General features: G+C 34.4%; 4 protein-coding genes across 4 annotated transcripts; all 4 read left to right on the top strand.

Moving 5' to 3' along the window:
* Nucleotides 1-1,014: 1,014 nt before the first annotated feature.
* On the top strand, nt 1,015-4,190 carry LOC110424161 (uncharacterized). The gene is made up of 6 exons (XM_021438677.2): nt 1,015-1,425; nt 1,558-1,900; nt 2,036-2,735; nt 2,892-3,186; nt 3,355-3,599; nt 3,732-4,190. The coding sequence occupies exons 1-6, from the start codon at nt 1,152-1,154 to the stop codon at nt 3,972-3,974; spliced, it is 2,100 nt and encodes a 699-aa protein (XP_021294352.1). The 5' UTR covers nt 1,015-1,151; the 3' UTR covers nt 3,975-4,190.
* A 2,521-nt stretch (nt 4,191-6,711) lies between these two features.
* Nucleotides 6,712-8,593, top strand: LOC110424459 (E3 ubiquitin-protein ligase RSL1-like). The gene is made up of 2 exons (XM_021439024.2): nt 6,712-7,782; nt 8,204-8,593. The coding sequence occupies exons 1-2, from the start codon at nt 6,950-6,952 to the stop codon at nt 8,274-8,276; spliced, it is 906 nt and encodes a 301-aa protein (XP_021294699.1). The 5' UTR covers nt 6,712-6,949; the 3' UTR covers nt 8,277-8,593.
* A 2,889-nt stretch (nt 8,594-11,482) lies between these two features.
* On the top strand, nt 11,483-13,022 carry LOC110424207 (E3 ubiquitin-protein ligase RSL1-like). Its single transcript, XM_021438736.2, has 2 exons — nt 11,483-12,438; nt 12,744-13,022. Exons 1-2 carry the CDS (start codon nt 11,630-11,632, stop codon nt 12,814-12,816), a joined length of 882 nt encoding a protein of 293 aa, XP_021294411.1. The 5' UTR covers nt 11,483-11,629; the 3' UTR covers nt 12,817-13,022.
* An 870-nt stretch (nt 13,023-13,892) lies between these two features.
* LOC110424006 (P-loop containing nucleoside triphosphate hydrolases superfamily protein) lies at nt 13,893-20,130 on the top strand. The gene is made up of 12 exons (XM_021438465.2): nt 13,893-14,266; nt 14,369-14,454; nt 15,174-15,183; nt 15,573-15,635; nt 15,970-16,083; nt 16,436-16,497; nt 17,422-17,476; nt 17,652-17,853; nt 18,587-18,693; nt 18,864-18,919; nt 19,192-19,284; nt 19,860-20,130. The coding sequence occupies exons 1-12, from the start codon at nt 13,936-13,938 to the stop codon at nt 19,965-19,967; spliced, it is 1,287 nt and encodes a 428-aa protein (XP_021294140.1). The 5' UTR covers nt 13,893-13,935; the 3' UTR covers nt 19,968-20,130.
* The last annotated feature ends 1,254 nt before the right edge of the window (nt 20,131-21,384 follow it).

Genomic DNA, 21,384 nt, shown 5'->3' with positions numbered 1-21,384 from the left:
TTTTAATGAAAATACAAAGACAAATTCAATAAAATTGAGGTAATAGGAGTAAGTAATGACCAAGTTCAGACTTTCACCAATCATCTTAATATTGAGGATTGATGCTTATTTGAACAAAAAGGAAAACTATATAAGTTCCAATAAAAGAAAAAGGAAGTAAACTCAAATATTTAGTATTTAAAATCCATTAAATTGGTTTGATTCATGAGTATTTATCAAGTTCGGTTTATTGGACCAAGGACTTCAATGCTTACCATAATTGAAAGATCTAAATTATGTTTTGTGTTTATACTCCAACATGCCTCAGAGCAATTCGCAGTTCACACCCATGAAAGTACAAATTCATCCAATTTCAGTATTCCGGAAGAAAAGAGAAAGATGTTGGGCCTTAATCTTCTTGGAACAGACATTAGGCTAAAGGGGTACACATTTCTTGACCAGAGCATTGGAATATGGGCTCTTACCAATCTAATCCAGGCCTAGAGCGGTAAACTTCGAAGTAGTTTAGTGGCGAGAAGAAAGCAAACTGCTTGCGAGCCAAGTTTTTGAGACAAAATCAATGGGGCAACAGCTTTATGTCGAAGCCGGACAGATGGTCATGTATGTCAGAAGGAATAAACCTCTAACGAAGTAGCAACTAGTAATCGCACAATGAAAGAAAATTCGTTTGAGCCAACTTTGAGATCAAGTTATTGGGACATCAACTGTGTTATAATTAGACATCTCTTACATTACAAACTTATAATTAGACATCTCTTACATTACAAACTTGTGTATATTACAGAAATGAAAATTGTAATATTTTCTCAAAAGAAGAATAGACACAGACATTGAAATTTAATATAAAGCAGCAAGTCAAGTAATATAACAATGAAAAAGAACTTCTTATCAGCTAAGTTTGAAACCAAGCTTGGGACATGAAATTGCATGTCATATAACTGTCATGTTTGTCAAAAAGGGGTATAGACTGAACCTATCAGCAACATACTTCCAACATTACCCTCCAGCGAAGTAGTTTGTGCCCAACGAAAGAAACTTCTTCTTAGCTAAGTTCAGAGAAAGCTGTTGCGAACCAATTTATAAGTAGCAGCTAGACAGATGGTCATGTTTGTGAAGAAGGGCGTAGGCTGAATTAACAACACAATAGTAACATGGGAAAAGAGTTTGCATTTGATCTAATCTATGGAGTCGGGAACGCGAACGAAAACGAGATTTTGGAGCTCTCATATGCCACATTTGCTGAAGAGTTGCAGCTCCAGGAGATCCTCAAGGAGTCCATGATCGCTTCTGAAATTACCACAAATGAACTATCGTCATTGTCATCCCCCTTACCATTACCATCAGCAATATCGACACCGCAAGCAATTTCATCGCCTAGTTCCGAGCAATCTCTGGAAGAGTTAGAGATGGAAGAGTTAGAGAGAGGTTAGTCATCCCTAAGCATCTTTGATATTTGCTTTAACAAGGTTTTCAAACTTCAAATGATTTTCTATAGATTGCATAAAGATTATGTAAGGAGAAAGATACAAAATAACGCTTAGTCTGTAACATGTCCAGCTTTTAACTTCAAGATTGTAAAAGATCAGGAAGATGCAGCTGCTGAAGCCTTCAACAAATCTGCGTGTCCTGTCTGCCATAGATTGTCCTTCACGGAATGTAATATCCCTCAGGGTTCAGGGCTTAATTGCCATGAGAAACATTGGATCGACTGGGATGAGATAGGAAGAGGGCAAGCCGAGAGTTCAGGTCTTAGTTGCAATGAGCAACGGAGGATCAACTGGGATGAGAAAGGAAGAAAGCATTCCATGGCGTGGAGTCCTAGATGGAGTAGACCAACGGGGCGTTACCAGCCCAAGTTCAAGGGAAGAAGGAAGGGAGATATTCCACAAATCACTTCCAGGTCAGTGTTTCTTAGAATTACCACTTGATTTATGGTAGAAAGTAAAGAAACTTATTTAAAATAATTCAACTTTATCTGATAAACTGTGTTTAGTGAAGAAAATTTGGTTGACATTTATTTAAATCAATGATCCAGCAATGAATTTCATGCAAAAACGAGTTCGAGGTTTGAGAACGTTCTTATTGCTGGTATTGGTAACAACCAAGATCCCAAGGGAAAAGGCAAAGCAATAGATGATGACTGGTTGCTGGTCTCTAAGAAGAAACCCAAAAGCAGAGCTGGAAGTGGTACTGCCAATCGATGGGATCCTCTGCATCCTAATCCTTTAAAGGTTTCAGAAGATAACAACAAAAGAGTTGTTAAGGTAAATGAAGTTCAGAATATTGTTCCTGAAGATGATTATGATGCCTCGGATGATGAAGATGACTTTGATTCCGATACAAGTCAAAAGAGCCATGAGAGTCGCAAGAAGGGTAAAACGTTTAAGGAATTTTTTGAGCGAATAGACGCGTTGAATATTGAGGAGATTGACGAAACCGTGTGGCACTGTCCAGCATGCCAAGGTGGCCCTGGTGCCATCAAATGGTACAGAAGCATCCAGGACCTGATAGCACATGCCAAAAACATAGGAACAAGAAGGGTGAAGCGACACCGGGAGCTTGCAGAGCTTCTAGAGGAGGAGCTACGCAGGAAGGGAACTTCAATTGCTCCTGCTGGCCAAATAGTACTTGGTAACTGGAAAGGTTTAAAAGAGGATGCCAGAGATCATGACATAGTTTGGCCTCCCATGGTTGTCATTGTGAACACAATGACAAACATTTATAAGGATGGAAAGGTAAGATTATCAGGCTTTCTTTTTGTTATGAACAGTTGAATAATTTGAATCTCGGTTGTCTTTATTAATGCTAGGTTTACTTCTGATTAGATTGAAAAGGTAAATTCTTTCATCTGATAAGCAATCTGAAATTCTTTGTACTGTATTGGATTTCAGTGTGTTGGCATGGGAAGGCTAGAGCTTCTTGAGCACTTCAGCTCGTATCCTGCTTTGAAGGCTGAACACTCCTATGGTCCTCAAGGTCACCGTGGTTTGAGTGTCCTGATTTTTGAGAGCTCAGCAGTAGGTTATTTAGAGGCTGAGCGTCTGCATACGAATTTTGTCGAGCAAGGATTGGACAGATCTGCCTGGAATTCCTGTTCAGACGTGATCCTGCCTGGAGGGGGGCGCCAACTTTATGGTTTCATGGCAGTTAAGGAAGACCTGGATATCTTCAACGAGCATTGCCAAGGTGCTCTCTCCCTTCTGTCTGTCTTTTTATATACTGTTGAAGGTTTTAATTAGCTGTCCTGGATCGTTCAACTGAATCCTCTGCATATAGAACAACTAACATGCATAAGATTTACTCTTGCTTCCAGTTCGTCTTCTTTCCAAGTGACATGTTATTCTTATTGATCAGGTAAATCAAAGATCAAATATGAGCTGAAATCGTATCAAATGGCGGTTCTGAATGAAATCAAGAAAATGAGCGAGGACAGCCAACAGCTTATCTGGTTGAAGGACAGGCTTGCAGAAGAAAGAAAACGTGCAAAAACTTTTGAACAATCAGTTCAAAACCTGAGTAGGAACCTGCAACAGAAAACAAGGGACATCCATATATTTAAACAGAGAGTCCAATCTCTGCATGAACAAAACAAGGAAGAGGTAATACTTTGACAAATTCCAGATAAAATTTATTTTAAGAATTAGGTTGGGACTAATGGAAATAAGTACTATTGCATTTTAAGTTACTTTATTGGTGTCTGAAAGAGTTAAAAGTTGAATGGTGTTTCTCAGATGGGCTGCCAAGAGAACTTTTACAAGGACCAAATCAAAATTCTTGAAGCAGGGGTGAAAGAGCTTGAAAAGTTGCAGGCATCAGATGCAAATCCTTTGCACAGAGAGGAACCTGAACCTGCCGTGGCCTGCCCGATGGAGGAGTACACTCCATATCAGCACAACAGCAACCACGATATTGACGAGGATCGAAGAGCGAGAAGCTCCCGCCAAAATCTAATGAAAGTTGGAATGTGGGAATAAACAACCAGCTTTAAGAATTTAGAGCAACAAATTAATGTAGCATCCTATATCCCTGATGACGCCTTGTATATTTTCGGGGATAGATGGTTTATAGATTTTATGTGATTGCTGATTACAAGTTTCAGGGATAGATGGTATCCCTTGTTTCTAAGAACCAAATCTTCTTTCCTAAGTTTCTTCATGATGGTAATTGAATGGATATCATTTGTTTGTTGACTTGCCCGCCTGCCAAAAGTATAGAAAATCAAAACTGAAGTTCTTTGCTGTCTAGCAATCTACGTCACCATTATTGGGTGCTTAATAAAGTGAGGATATAAAGATGTACTGAGTTAATCAATTTTTAATTGAATGAGTCAAAAGTTAAAAAGAATAAAAATTAATATATTGAATTTAATTATTAATAATTAAAAAATTTATAATGAATAATAATTTTATGTAACATATAAAAAAAAAAAAAAACCTTATAATAGTGTTATAGAAAATTTTTATTTGAGGATGGTAATATCTTTTTTAATATGAACAATTAAATTATTTGTAATAAACTTATCATTTATTTTGTTTCGAAATTTTATCTTTCTCAATATAATCAATTAAAAAATTAATATAGTTAATATCAATATTTTATTTTATTATATTTAAGTTTATAACATCAAATATTAAATTATAATGCATAAAATATAAATAGTTAAATACAATATATAGAATTAATAATTTTTTTATATTCAAGATAATTTCTTTTCAACTAAATATAAAATATAAAGCACATTAAAAACATATACTCAAGATAATTTTTTCTTATATAATTAGAATTAATAAAAAATAATATATTAATAAAATTTTAAACAATAACCAATAATGTAACACTATAATTTATATTTGAGAATTATATATACAATAATTTTTTATTTTTTAAAAATTAAAATTATTAAAAATAAAATTTACATAACAGGAAAAAAAATTATGACAAATAGGAGATATAACCTATATAACAAAAACAATATATGGTTGATAATTCATATAAATTTTTTAAAAAATCTATAAAAACTTAAAATATATGAGCAAATAGAATATAATTGAAAAACATAAATAATAATAATAATATAAATAAATAAATAAAATAAAATTTTACCTTTTTATAATTTCATAATATAAGAATAAAAAAAAGAAAAAGATGGGTGGAGAAATTTAAAAATTCAAATAAAATTTAAAAATTTGAATGAAATTGAATAAAATTTGTAAAATTATTTTTTTATTTTTTAATTATATTAATTATTTAATAAAAATTATTTAAAAAATATTAAAAATACATGATATATAAAACATTTTAAAATTTTTGAAAACCATGGCCCCCGTTACAAAGGGACGCTCCGCCCCCTGGATATAAATGTAATTGGAAAGCGAAACATGAAATTGAACCCTGACTTGCAGGGAAGCACAATCACCAAGCCGGTAGTTTTGCCCACTTTCTTGTTTTCTCTTGGGAATTTAGTCACGATCAATAATAGTTGATCAACCAAGGCTTTAATTCCAGTTTTGACATGGACAATAGGTACTTCTGCCTAGCCTAGGTGCCGCCAAGGCCTCGGACAGGGAATCAGATGTATTTTCTTCTACGCGTGGGGTGTTCACCTTTCCAGCACGCGGCTAGTAATACTACTGTTACATGCGTGTCGTACAACATTTGAGGTGTTCAATTTTCTTTTGTTCCTTACTTTTTAATTTGGTTGGATTTTACTTTTGAAAATATGTGATTAATCATAAACACACAACTTAAAGTATATTACATAATGTTAGTGGATAACATTCTGATTAGTGATAATCAAAATTAATATAGATGAATTATGTATTTTGTTAAATTTTAAATGAGAATAATCATAATCAAAAAGAAGAAAATAGACAAAAAAATAATATTAAAATATAACATGAATTGAGTATACGAATCATTGGCAGTCTATGGAAAGACAAAAGTCCAAATAGATTTACATTGTTATTTATTTTTTTTCTTTTTTAATGATTATTATAAATGTAGAAATAAAAATTACTATACAAAGTAACAACGAGTATTAAGTATCTTGGAAAAAGTGAGTTTAGTTGGCAAAGCGGAAAAGGGATAGTAACTGAATCGAATAAGGGATGTGCCTAAAAAATTGGATTGAATTTATTACATCTACTTACTACACATTTTTAATAAGGATAGTCTTCCAACTCCTCTCTAAAATGTATTTTGTGCAGCAGATGCATCGAAAGTTGGCTCTAACTTCTAAGTCCTCAATTTTGCTATCTGCCTTTTTTCTTTGATTGATTTATATATCATATATATTATTTTGTGACGAAATCTATTTCATGTTTGGTAAAAAAAAAAGAGAAAATAATGATGAGAGAATAATTAGGAATTAAAATAGATATAATTCCAAAAATATTTTTCAAATTAATAATTGATTGCTTCCACAATTAAAAATCTTCAAAAATTTATTTTGAAAAGAATTTTAAGGAAAGTGCATTTTTTCCATTTTAGTTTTCTTGATAAGAGAACCAAGAGATTATTTTCAAAGGAATCTTTAAAAAAAGTAAATACTTTCCGATATTAATTTATTTAATGAGAGTATTAACAGATGTACCGTCTCAAATGCAATATTTCTTATAACACTTTTACACCTATGGAATAAATAACACGATCATGCTTTATTTGCCACTTATGGCCAATAAAAGAGGTTGTTCTACATAAAAATCCACAAAAGAAAAGCCGTAGGCACAACAGTCAAGTGAATAGAAGTCAACATGTCAAGCTTTATTGAGTGAGAGAGAGGGAAGGGGGAGAGAAAGAGTCAAAAAGTTTTGAGATTACCTTCTTAGTGAAGAGTTCAATCTGGAATGGCACCTTAGGCGATGAGTTACTTGAAAGGTCATGCTACTTCCTCCATCTTGTTAAAAGGTTACTAAACCCTACCTTGTAGAGACAGAAGACCAAATAAGCCATGGCACAAATCATACCAACCTCTGATCTTGATTTTGTGGATGATTTTTACTACTCAGCACTCTTTGATCAAGATGAAGAAGAAATCTTTCCTCCTTCTGGTGACAAGTATGCTGAAGAGTTGCAGTTTCAAGAGGCTCTCATGTCATCTGCAATCTCTTCACAAATGACAGCCAACGTCTCCAACCCATGTATCATCCATGCTTCCTCGCCAATATTAATCCAAGCCATGCCTCATCCAGGCATATTGGAGATGGAAACAACGGAAGCTGGTGAATCCTCGTTAAGCTTCTGTGAGATTTGTGTTGAAAGGAAAGACAGTGATCAGATGTTCACTACCGGAAGCTGCGTTCACTCTTACTGTTCTGATTGCATCAGCAAGCATGTTTTGACAAGGGTTGAAGAAAGCATTACGATAATTACTTGCCCTGGAGTGAATTGCAAGGCTGTCTTGGAAATTGATACTTGTAGGCCTGTGCTTCCCGAGGTGGTAGTCCATCGCTGGGAAGATGCTCTCTGCCAAGAGTTTATTAACACATCGCAGAGACTTTACTGTCCTTTCAGGGATTGCTCAGCCCCATTGCTGAATGACAATGAAGGAGAAGATATTAGAGAATCTGAGTGCCCCTTCTGCCACAGATTGTTCTGTGCCCGGTGTAATGTTCCCTGGCATCCGGGGATTGAATGCGAGGACTATCAGAGGCTTAATGAGGATGAGAGAGGGACGGCAGATTTCATGGTGAGGGATCTTGCAAAGGAGAAGAAATGGGCTAGATGCCCCCGCTGCAAATACTATGTGGAAAGAACACAAGGTTGCCCACATATGACTTGCAGGTCAGTTAAAATTCTACGAGTTTCTAACACAATTACTTCATCAATGATTTTGAATTATAATGCTAGCTCATAAGGGCAGCGCTCTGCAGTATCATTGCTCTTATCTTAGTTGAGCAAATCCAAATTAGATGAAATTAGATGCTTCCCAGGAAAATGTGAATGTTCCTCAGGTTTAGCTAAGGGGCTCCGTTTGAAGTTACCCGGGGTTGGGATAGGTAGATGTTATTCTTCAATACACTAAATGGGATAAATTTAATTCGTATAGATGTGTTTAAACTGGACTCTTAGAATTATGGAAATGAGACATTGTCTTATCAACAGAATTTTCTATTTGGGTTGATCCAATTCTTGTGCAAGAAAATAATTTTAAAAGGAGTATTGCGGATTGATGAGGGAGTTGATTTTATGGTTGTGGTTGCAGGTGTCAATTCCAATTTTGTTATGGTTGTGAAGAAGAGTGGAATCCAAATCACGGTGGCTGCCAGAGGAATTAAGAGTACAACAGCAGCACAGTAAACATTGTATCCTTAAGTTGATTTTAGTCTTTGAAAGCTGTTTGCATCGAAATGGAAACGAGAATCTGTTCAGAAGTTTAATTTGGCCTGGTGTTCTAGGTTGCAAAGGTCAAGAAGAATAACTGTACTAATTGTTGTGAAAAGATGTTTGTCCATTGAAGTTTGTTCTCAATTAGCAGTTCATTTTCAAAACAGAATTGACTCTGAAAGCCTTGTTTGTTTTAATGATTTTGTGGTAGAACTGAAGGTATAAAAATCATAATTTTGTGACAATTTTAGAAGTGTCATATCAAAGAAAAAGCTCTGGAAATGGACAAGCAATTTCGCTAAAGCAAGTGAAAGCACATATGAAACTACTTTTAGAACAATGGTTTAATGGAAAAGGATCCTAAATGGCATTCTTTTTGTTATGGAACTACTCATATTTAGGCGCGATCAAGAGAGGAGAATAAAAGCCAAAGTGAGTCTCGTTTCGATTTGGTTTCTCCTCTTGTAGGAATCGGTCTTCCCTTGCAAACAAGGAAAGCGATGCTTACGCTCTAATAGATGGCACTTTTATTCAGCCAGGGGTTTAGACGCAAGCCTGAGCAATATTGCACCAGCAGTGCCATTACCCAATTCCATATACTTACCAATGGAAAAACGGTGCGGAGAGTAAAATCACCTGCATCTTTTTTCCCATATGTCAATTAGCTTGATTGAAATTTTCATATCAATTATAGTAGTAGTCGTAGTAGTCCAAAGTCCATTTGCAACAGACATACCTCATGCATATGTGCATTAGACCCATCCTAATATAAGTTCAACCCGTGCAGGCTTAATCACCTTTTCAGCAATTTATGCTTTCCCTTATTTTGTTTCAAATTTCAAATTTCATTATCTTATAGGACGCGCATAAAGTAAAACTTATGGTAAAGTCATGAATATCTCATGAGAATCGAAAATTAATAAGATTTTAAAAAATAGTTAAATAAGTTAAGTAAAATAAATATAAATATTTTATTCATTTAACAAACAAGATAAATACTCTATATTACTTATTTTTATTGATTTTCACAAATTAATAAATCTACCATGATTAAAATGTTAGTATAATTAAGTCATATCTTATTGTATTAAACATATTTTGTTAATTTACGTATTATTTCTTTGTTTTTATATAAACTTGTACCACAACAATCATAAAATTAAGATTATCATTAATTATTATACTTTATAGCTAAAGTTTTTAAAACTATAAATATTAACTTGAACAACATAATAATGAATGTAAATAATAAATATTTTAAGAAAAATAGGTAAAGAGTGTAGTAGGTTTGATGTTCTTAGTAAAATCTACCCATCACATATGAGTAAGTAATTAATATTGTACAAAATAATAAATTTAGTTAATAATTAATAAATAATATACAATAAATAAAGAACCAAATAATATTAGTTTTGTTTACGATTTAATAATATTAAATATATTATATTATATATTAATATTTAATATATTATAAATATTTAAAGATATTTTTATTAATAATTATTCATTATATAGTAAAATTTAATATAAATATATTAAAGTTTATTATCATAAATAATTATTCATTTATTAATAAAATATAAAAGTGTTTAAACTTTTCTTGATATAAGGGCTTGAACTTGCGTGTGGATGGAAAGTAAAGCAAGTCTTTGTTAATTGTGAGTGAAGGAATAAATGTATGTTTTTTTTAATATTTAGATTTTTGTATATTTTATAATTATAGATAAAATTTATAAGTTTTAATATTGTAATTTATAAAAAAAAGTAATAAAAGTTTGATCCATTAGTTTAAAATTAAATTAACTGAACCAATTTTATACTTAGTCAGTTTAATTTTCTTTTATGTTTGATCGAATTTGATCACTTTTTTAAAAATATTTAGTTCGTTTGATTATTAAGTATGATGGACCAAATCACTCAATTCACCCATTTGCTCACCCTATATGTACTTATTCTTCTCTTCCACTTACATTTTTAATTATCATAATTTATTTTAAGCTGATTAGGATTTCTTTTACCCATTTTACATTAAATATCACATATTTTTTTCTTATTCTCACACATTTATCAAAATATTATTTTTAAAAAATATTGTTTTTGTAACGTTTATATAATAATCATAGAAAACTGAAAAATCATATAAATTTAAAAAAAACAAGGAAAATGGTTAAATTAATAATATTTATATTTATTTATGTTTTCAATAGCATGAAAATCTTAAGGATAGAACTCATACATTTACTTGCATCATTATGCAAAGCATGTATATCACTAAAATTTTGTTCATCTATTAAGAAAATTTGAATCCAGACACCATAGTTTGTTTTTTGCAAGCAATTTAAACTTACTTTCATAGTTCATAGTATCCTTATATTTCTTTTACAGCACAACCGTTAATATGAACCTCTTTTTTTAATAATTAAATGAGAAAATTATTTGGATTCAAGATTAGGATTTTCATATTGACGAAACCTTTTTTCAATTATGAAAAAAGAAAAAGGAAATTTAAAAATTTTAAGTCTTGAACTCAGTTCCATGGGTGCTCTGCACGCCAGCAAAACTTCCACCAACACCAGTTCCTGAATCACCACTACCTCACCTGTTTTGTGTTACATGAAGTGTACAAATAAAAGCACAAGATAATTAATTATGTCTTCTGGGTTAAAGAATTGATCCTGATCTTTGATCAAATTTAGCGTGACCAGTGCATCTAGTTGTTAACACAAACACACAAGGTCTTCGGCACAGGTCAAAAGTTTTCTGCGTGATTGGTAAGTAGTAAGTACCTTCCTCTCTTTCTTCGTTTTTAGATTTGGGCGATGACTGAGAGTAGTCCAATCAAATGTTGACCCAGCTGTCCCTAGAAGGACAACTTCGCAGGCAAGTGGCAAAAGTTTTTTATGGTGCACAGATGAGCAAAGTGTGAACATATGCATGGCTTTCTACATGGAGAATAGGATATTAGGATTTGTTCTTTTCGTTTCAACGCTAATGTACTTCACGCGCCTAAAAGAGTTGACTTCAAAAAGCACGAGTCCAACTCCTTATCCATTTGCGTTTGTTTTTTCTTTTGGCCAAGTTGAAAAATCAAAGTCAAGTCCATCGCTCAGCTCTTAATAATTTGCTTGGATCATAATGGAAGTTTTCCTAGCAAGTTGCGCGAAAGTTAAAATCAGGAAGGGCATCTTCCTAGCAAGTTAAAACTTAGCTTCGAGGTTAAGCCATTTTATAAAGCCTGGTTCTAGTAGCGACTAGTTAAATAGCAGGAGAAAGAAGATTGGGACAGTAAGTAATTGCTTGTAACATGGGAACAAGTTCATCTGATTTTGATTTTGCAGAAGCGATTTACTTGTCAGAAGTCCTTTATGGAAACGGAGGAGGAGATTTACAGCAATTAGATGCCAAGTTTGCTGAACAGTTGCAGTTTCAAGATGCAATATTTTTCTCAGTCAAAAAAACCGGGTCATCCTCAACCTCAAGGCCGATGAATTTCCAGGCAACCTCATCGATGCGCAAGCCCAAGCCAAGGGAGTCTGCAACAAATGCTGGTGATTCCCCCCTAAGTTACTGTGAGATATGTGTTGAAAGAAAAGAAAGGCGTCAAATGTTCCCGGTCTCGGGTTGCTCTCACTCGTTTTGTTCTGATTGCATCAGCATGCATGTAAAGACAAGGCTCAAGGAAAATATAACTATAATTATGTGTCCAGGGGAGAATTGCGGAGTCATTTTGGAACTGCCAGCATGCGGGCCTCTGCTTCCTAGGGAGGTGGTCAATCTTTGGGAGGATTTACTATGTGAAGAACTACTTTGTGCAACGGGTGGACGACTTTACTGTCCTTTCAAGGATTGTTCGGCCTTGTTGCTGAATGATAACCAAGAAGAAGTCATCGCAGACTGTGAGTGCCCCTTCTGCCATAGATTGTTCTGTGCCCAATGTCACGTTCCATGGCATCCCGGGATCGATTGTGAGGAGTATCAGAAACTGGCTGAGGATGAGAGAGGAAGAGAAGACCTCATGGTGAGGAAGCTTGTCAAAGAGAATAAATGGCGTAGGTGTCCCAGTTGCCATATCATAGTAGAAAGAACCGAAGGTTGTCCACATATGACTTGCAGGTCAGTCAATGTTTTATAATATATTCCTTATTAGAAACTTTGAATTATGCGTGGTTGCTTAGAAATCACTTAAAGAAATTTGTGATATTTCTGTTTGAAACTAATTTCGTTTGAAATTAACAACGCTGGATGGGAAGGCAGGATTGAACTAAAAATTCCCAAATTGATTGGAACCTCATTACATCAACCGTTAGCTCAATGTTAGAGATTGGTGCAAAGCAATAGCTATTATAATAACTTTATCTGGTTAGGCTTCTTCTTTGATCTTCAAGCTTATTGGGCATTGTCTACGCTTGTGGCTGCAGATGTAAGTTCGAATTTTGTTATGCGTGTGGAGCAGAATGGACTCAGGATCATGGTGGCTGTCAGAACAACTAAGAGACCAAATAAAGCATGAGAAGGATAATATAAGAATGCGTTCAATCTTTGGAAGTGGCTCTTAGCATCCAAAATAGAAACGAACACAATTTGTCCTGAGAAGTTTGGTTTAGGTTACTGTTCTAGACCAATAAGCATACAGTGTAATGAATAATTTGTGCAACATTTGTTACTTTCTAAATGTCATTTGGCTTTATTTGCTGCTATCTGAAAGTAATTTGAAAAAGAACTGTTTAAAATTGAGCACTCAATTTACTACATTACTTTCAATAAGTGAAATTCAGGTTAACTTATGAAATATATCCTGTTTCAGGCTTTCACCTGTATGTATCATTTTAAGGCATTACCATGGGATAAGATCTGAATCCACACGTCTTGATATATACTAACGAGGACATTAGAAATTAACCTAATTACTCTACATCATCAGAAATAAATGTAAGAACATCCAATACTTTGATGACACTGAGGAACCTGGAAAATTCTATGTAGAGGAAACCACAACAAGGGTCAAAATTCAGGTCAAGGCCACTAGGTTTAGCCTCGTTTTAGAACCTAGCATTACCGGGCTTGGGACGTTGATCTACATCAGAGAGAATTTTCTTGCCGATGGCTTGGATCGTTAACTAGATTTTAATTCTACCTAATGTCCGAAATAACCAAATAAATCAGCCATGTTTTTCCAAGCCCTAATTAATCCAAATTCCTCATGAATTATGTCAACCTGACAGCAGCCCATTCATTGACTCCATTCAGATTGTGTTACGGGCACGAAAAAGATTGAATCCTTGCACCACTTCAAGCTACTCCCTTAACTTGAAAACAACGCTTGAGTGATAGTTCTGATTCTTAATTGGTCCATGCTTTATCACACGCTGTATTACATCTTGGGCCAAGGACGTCGAGGTTGTCCTAGACGTTCACAACGGTCTCATATGAGTTCAGTTACTAACTTCAGCCTTTTGGGTTACCCAAAGGCTGCTGGAAAGCAGAATCACATAATTGTAAGTTGTCTGTTTGTGGCGCCAAATATTCCAAACTTGCCAACCTATCCATTAGAAAAATAAAAATAAAAAGACCACGTAACGCAGGAAACTGCTAACAGAACCCAGAACCCAGATGGCACTCGTCAGAGTTCCTTCTTCTTTCCCTTCCATACTCCCTTCAGTCTTTCCGAAGCAACTCTTGTCAGTTTCTTCCTCCTTTCCCATTTCTTGCTCTTCAAAATCTACTCCCAATCAAGTCAAAAATAATGATGATAACAGTAATATTGATAATCCCAAGGGACCCAAGAGATTGTCAGAGCAGTCTTCCTGGGAAGCCAAAGATTCAGAAGGGAGAGATTATCTTTACAGGCTTGGCAAAGAAGCTGATAACATGAACATAGCCGTTGGTGCTAGAGCTGGCGTCATTGATGATCTTTTTGCTGGGGATTTTCTTGGCAGAGACTGTAATTTTACTTCCTCTTGCTTTTCTTGTTCTTCTATTTGACTTCTGAGAAATTGTTCAAAGACATGAAATTAATTACCTTTTTTTTTTCTTTTCTTTATAGCGGATATTGTGTTTGATTACAGGCAGAAGGTGACGAGGTCATTTGAGTATCTACAAGGGGATTATTGCATCGCTCCTGCATTCATGGTAAATATATATGTTTACAATTCATTGGATATCTTTGGAAAGTTGAGTTAAAGGTTGTTTTCTTTTTTTTTTTTATGATTCAGGATGATAAGTTGACTAGAATGTGATTAGCTTTAGGAGGTCTTGTTTCTGTTCTAAACCAAATGGAATTAGCACAGTAAATTGAAGTGGCCTTTAAGGATTGTAGATGAATTTTGTGGAATTCTTTCAATGTTGCTAGAAGTTAGAGTTGCCAATGTGTTACATTCTGGACTTGTAGAATAGGTAAATTATGAAGATTGCTACGTGATTTCATACTAGTTTGTCTCATGTTCACATGCTGCTTGTTATGTGATAGATCTATTTTTGTTTGCTTACATACAAATTTTCATTCTACAGTTGCTATTTTTGGTCAAATATTCACCTCTGCAGCAATTGGCCTATAATAATCTTTAATTCAACTTTACCATCTGGTTTGAATTTTCATTTTCTAGTTCTAATTTTGCTTTAAAATCAGTTGGAATTGACATGTCCATACTTACTTTCGCCTAAGTTTCTGAGACTACTGCATCTGCATAGTCATCTACTTTTTTACCCAAAATGTGGAAATCACAATCTAATTGCTGCTGTTATCTATATAGATAACAAATTGTTATTGCATTTCCTTTTCTCCCTCCTTTTTGTCTATCATGATTGATCAGAAGCTAACATTACATTGTGTTTGCTTTTCTCATTGACAGGATAAAGTTGGTAAGTTCTATGAAATTGCACAAGGATGAGAAAATTGCGATGAATGATACAGGAGCAGTAAGAAATCTGGCAGAAATGAGAAAATTGTGCAGACCTTTAATTTTTCTGTTTTTAGAATATCCATAGAGTTAGAGGTTAATTTTTTGCCATTATATGTTCTAATAGGAGCATTCTACTACTGATGATGCTCCACTGTTATCTGTCATTGTTTACCATGCCATTATCTTATTATCTCTGATGTATAATCTTCCACTTGCCAACCTTCTATGATTTTGCAACTCAACAGTGAGTTTTTTAGATAATGACCTGTGTAAATTTTGCCACTTACGAAATATATGTATCGTTTGTCTTCTTGCATAATAACTTTTTTCCCTTTTCTATTACTGCAGTATGCCACATCGTGAAGAACTACCTTGCTTCTCTTCTCAATGTGAAAATTCCTTTGATTCTTGGTATATATTGAAAATATCAAGTGGCATTTTTTTTTCTTTTGGTTGGAAAGGGGGGAGAGAGCTAAAAGCTTAGACATACTTGCTTGTCCTTAAATTTGTGGTCAGGGTTGGTTCATTTATTCAAGTGTTCCTTCTACATGACTCCATCCTTCTCATTGTTATCTTGATCATAATTTCCAGAATGCTTATATAGGAAAAGAATATTTCACAACATTAACTATTTTTTTTTTTTGACAAACATTAAATATCTTATGGGTTGCAGATTCTCTTTCTGACTTGTGTTTCTTACAAAATCAGTATTGTCTAACTCAAACATTGGCATTTTGTCTTACAGGTATCTGGGGAGGAAAAGGACAAGGAAAATCATTCCAAACTGAACTCATTTTTCAGGCTATGGGGATTGAACCTGTAATTATGTCTGCTGGGGAACTAGAATCTGAAAGGGCTGGTAAGACAATTTTCTACTAGTGTGTTTCCTTCTTCTTTTTTCTTTTTCCTTGTCAAAATTATTGTCAAACATGCTCTCGATACCTTTTTCTAAAAAAAAAAACTCATTTTAAACATGTTTTTTTTTTCCCGGGAGAGTTAATGTTCCAAAGAAATTCCATTATCTCTTCCAACATGATTTTTTACAGAAAAAGCAAAAAAAATATACCCAATAAGTGATTTTCATTTTTCTTGCCTACAAGTTATTCTTTGCTGAGATAGATATGTCGGACGCTGTCTTTCTCCAAGTATGTCAGGAGATTCAGACCATTTAGTTACTTACTTGATTTATTCAATTATTCTTTCCTCAACAGGAGAACCAGGAAAACTGATACGTGAACGCTATAGAACAGCTTCCCAAGTGGTCCAGAACCAAGTTAGAAGCTTTACCACTCTCATTCTTGATATATGTATGTCTGGGTTTATGAAGTTTAATAATGCACTTCTATACTGATGGTTCAATGCATGTGACATTAGCCTTTGGATAGTTTTATTTAATGTGTCAAAGAACATATTGTTCCTCCATTTTTTCTTGAAGTACATTGTGATCCACTTGCATGATAACATGGGATCTTTATTCAAGTTTCACTTTTGGTATGAAGTAGAGTTGAGAAGAGCAGAGAGCGTGAGGGGACAGAAGAAAAAGTTGGTTTTATCTTAGCCTAGCTTACTCTTTGTCATGAATAAAATAAGTATTTAGTCTCTGGATTTTCTTTCCCTCAATATTTGAAGACATGTACTTAAGTAGTACATTGTTACTGTCAAAGTCTATTGATTTGAAGGATGGCTTGTTAGCTACTTCAACTAAAAGTCATTTGCACATGCTTGAAAAATTTTGTGAATGATCTACCAAATTAGATGAAAATGTCCAATTGAGATAGTGAATTCTATTACTTCCCAGAGGAGAGTTGGACCAAAAAAAAAAAAAGCCTCACTATTTCACCATTGCATGGGCTTATACAGCTACCTATGCAGCCTTTTGATTATTGTAGATTGTAGTGCTTCAACAAACAAGCAGTCAATGTGGCTTTGTTGCCAGCAGTTCCTATACATCTATGATTTAAAGGAGTTCTTTAGTGCTTGACAGAGATTGAAGAAGGCTAAAGTTGTTCCATTGCAGTAGGAACCAGAACTATGGCAGACTTATTAGTAGAGAAAACAGAACAACAATGATCACAACATTGGGCACTTGCAATTATGTTCATGTTATTGTGCTGATGGATGTACCACATCATTATTAATGACTTTCTGCCATTTTTCTGAATGCACGTCTATTTGAATTTTTTCTGAACTAATGCAGGGCAAGATGAGTTGTCTGATGATCAATGACATTGATGCTGGCCTTGGTAGATTTGGTGAGCTAACGGTTTCCTTGAGCCAAAAACCTTGAACTGTACCAAAACATGCCTGATTAAGTTATATTAATTCATTTGATAAATAAGTTTTTTTCATCTTTTTTTATTGGTTAAAAGTTCAGTTATATACTGATTCATGATAATGACATTTATATAATTTTCTCATCTTATCTAGGTAACACTCAAATGACAGTCAACAATCAGATTGTTGTTGGAACCCTAATGAATTTGTCAGATAATCCAACCAGAGTTAGCATTGGACAAGATTGGCGAGAATCAGATATAACAAATAGAATCCCTATCATTGCCACTGGGAATGATTTTTCAACCCTTTATGCTCCCTTGATTCGTGATGGAAGGATGGAAAAGTTCTACTGGTAAATGATATAATCCAGAATACAGAGCCCCTTCCCATCCCTTTCCCCCACGCACCACCCCTCAAAAGAAATAAAAAAAAAAAAAAAGAATGAGTACTTTGCCTTGAATTAGATCATAGTGTTTAGATAACTCCAATTTATATGAGACAAGTGTCTACTGGCGTATATAGACATGAAATATGTCTGCCCCAATCAAGGCACTCTATCCATATTGCTTGCATTGATTACTTGAACAGCATCTATTCATTGTAGTTGTGAAAAGTTATTTATTTCTCAACCTACTTAACACTTTTCCACACTTCATGTTTATGTGATAAATTTCATTTTCTCATTCTTTGCTCTTCTGCTTTTGCATTCGTCCCTCGTTTGTCGTTATAAATGGCAACAGATTAAATTGTATACTTTCCTTCTATAGAGACTCTGCTTTTACTTAAAATGAAATTTCTCCGAACAACCAGCAGAGTCATTGTCATTTATCCCTAAAGTTTTTTTAACAAATGTTAAATGTTCATGAGCAACATAGTAGTAGTTTGGCTTATTACGGTTTATTGAAGGATCCATTTGAAGTTAGAGTCAATGCTCTATTATCACAAATTTTCCATTGTTTAATTGAATCTAGATTATAGAATATCAAGTGGTATTATACATGGTGCTTTATTGATACGATCACATTATGGTGTTGTGGTGGTTTAAAGAATTATCATCATTCTCTAACGTATCATTTGTGATACAGGCAGCCTACCCATGAAGATATTGTGAACATTGTTCACCGAATGTATGAGAAAGATGGCATATCTAAGGATGACGTTGTAAATATTGTGGATAAATTTCCCAATCAAGGTATCTTTAGATCCTTCATGATCTCCATGACTAAATTTTGTCACACCAATAGCACATGCATAGACCGAACAATGATGACATAGGATTTAATCATGGATTCCCTGTTCTTGCCGGGCTTAAAAAATATGTTATTTATTTATTGAATTTTTTCCATTTTGGTTATTGGACAGCCTTGGACTTTTATGGAGCTCTTAGGTCTCGAACATATGACAGGTCAATTGCTAAGGTATATCACTCTCCAGTTTGGTGTGTAAAGCACTCACAATCTGTAGACTTTCTTCTCTTAAATGATTCTCATACCTGAATTGTGCAATATTATTGCTTTTACCTTGCTGATTATTGCTGAATATTGTTGGTACAATGCTACCATGTTGGAAGGTATCTAATACTTCCATCCTGTTTTATGCCATCAGTCCATATGGACATAAATTTCTCGTTCCTTTAAAGCAAACAAGTGATTTTATGTATATTCATCATCTTACTCCTTTTCCATTACAGTGGATTGAGGATATTGGAGGAGTTGAAAAACTTGGACACAAGCTACTTAGACGAAGAAAGAATGAAGAACTCCCCTTATATACTCCTCCAAAGGTTGTATAATGAAATCACAGATCATCTAATTAATTTCCATTCTAACCTTTTAGAGACAATTCATATGCTGTTAACAAAGGTTTCAAGTAAAATTGGTTATACATTTATGATACCAACAAATGCAGTACCAGGTTTCTTTGAATAACAACTAAAGACAACGTATAGAAGCAAAAGAAACTCTCAAAGGCCCCTGAGCATTTGGCTCATTGATTGGTGCATTATCCCCCTATTTAAAGAACAGGGTTCGAATCCCCCTTCCTCAATTAAAAAAAAAAAAAAGAAAAAGAAAACTCCCAAAGAAACTGTGTCTTCTATTCAGTTGGTGGAAACATTTGTAGAAGCTAGTGATTCTGTTCTATTTAATTAAAATTAAGTAGATTTCCCTTTCCAGTCTTTTGCTAATCATTGACTTTTGGTTGGTGCTTTATATTAACACATCTTGGTATTTAATCTGAGAGATGGTGTAGTAAGTTGAAAGGACCTAGGCTTGAAGCTTGCATACGTCAATTGAGTTTTTCTGCTGTCTTCAATGTGCAACCTGTATGATTAACCGGACTCTATGTTTTGTTGAACAGCAAACGGTAGACGCTTTACTTGAATCGGGATATTCTCTTCTCAGGGAACAACAGCTAATAACGGAGACTAAACTTTCGAAGGAGTACATGAAGAACATGGATGACTGAACAGTAGTTTTTTGTTTTTGTTGTCTCTCTCGTGTTTCTGGTTATGGATATATGGAACTTAAAACTTTCCATTTAAAAAAAGGATATATTATGGGATTACACTAATTTTGGCTTTCTATTACCTCTCTGTCAAGTAAGTATTCACCATTGCAAGATGACAATTTCCCTGCAAATCATGTGATTGCATCTTTATTTACTTGTCAAATGTCAATCACCATGCGTTTAATATCACGGTAATTGTAGAGTTACTTCAAGCTATGCTAATAGTAAGAAAGCCAACCGACAGCTAAGTCATTTTGGTGTGGCCAATGATGATTGACTAGATAGAGTGCAAAAGTTTGCCTTCATTCCAGACCCCTTTCTGGGCTTCACATGGGCCAAAAAAGTAAAGGCCCTTAGCAAGGCTGTGACAGCTTATCATTAAAATGGAAGAATAATTCTGTCTTATGATAAATTTTTGTGAACCATGACAAAGAAATAATAAAATGTATATACTTAAAACAAAAGGAAGAATGGGTAGTCGATGTGGTCATTCCCAGCCATACCTGAGCCATGGTACCTGGCTTATCTCTGCTGATCCAAGGAGAGTCACGAAAAAGACTCTAAAAGAAAACGTGCTTCAAAGTTTCAAGGCTAAAGAACACAACATCAAATGCGACACAAGATCTCTATGACCACATAGGAGAGGAGGGCACAATTATCGGCTGAAGAAGCCAACAAATTTACAAGATAAGAGGTTTTTGTCAATGCGACGATACATTGTTTGGGAGCATTTGCTGATCTTCATTCTGTAACGCTCCATCCATACGTGGGTGGGAATTCCTTAATTTCTTTTGGTGATTGAAATATTTGTCAACAAAGTTTGAAATTATTTTTCTTCTTATTAAAATGGAAGTGTGAGATTTGGAAATCTATGCCAAGATACACAATTAATACAGACATGAAGAGAAATACTTGAACCTCCTTTGATCATGTTGGAAAAGTAAAGCATGTTTAAAGTTCGAACCCACCATTTCATTTCAGTTAACTTAATCTGGGTTCCTTAATCATGACGTAACCTATCCTAATCATCCATCTAATCAGATGTTTATGTCATGTAAGCAATTCTACAAAGGAAGAAAAGGGCTTAATTTGTACAATGACAATATTCTTTTCCATTATGTTAGTGCCAAGAACAATCCGGTGGAATAATCGAATCCGATGCATAGTTTTGAACAGCTAGCCTAAAATTTCCCACTTCCACCCACTCAATCTTGGCACTGAAAATCACCCACTTTCGAAAGCCCTTGGAGAAAAAGGGAAAATTGTCAACTTTTCTTGTCACTTGGACATTCCAACAGCTTCTAGAGATGTTTATGGGCAGAGCTTTGTACTGGAATGGGGACTAAACTTGGGTTGACAAATGACAATGCTTTAA

The sequence above is a fragment of the Theobroma umbraticum genome, unplaced genomic scaffold, assembly GCF_002168275.2.
Source record: "Theobroma umbraticum cultivar Fairchild unplaced genomic scaffold, ASM216827v3 scaffold_204.0, whole genome shotgun sequence".
Classification (NCBI taxonomy): domain Eukaryota; kingdom Viridiplantae; phylum Streptophyta; class Magnoliopsida; order Malvales; family Malvaceae; genus Theobroma; species Theobroma umbraticum.
This window is presented reverse-complemented; position numbering and strand designations above follow the sequence as displayed.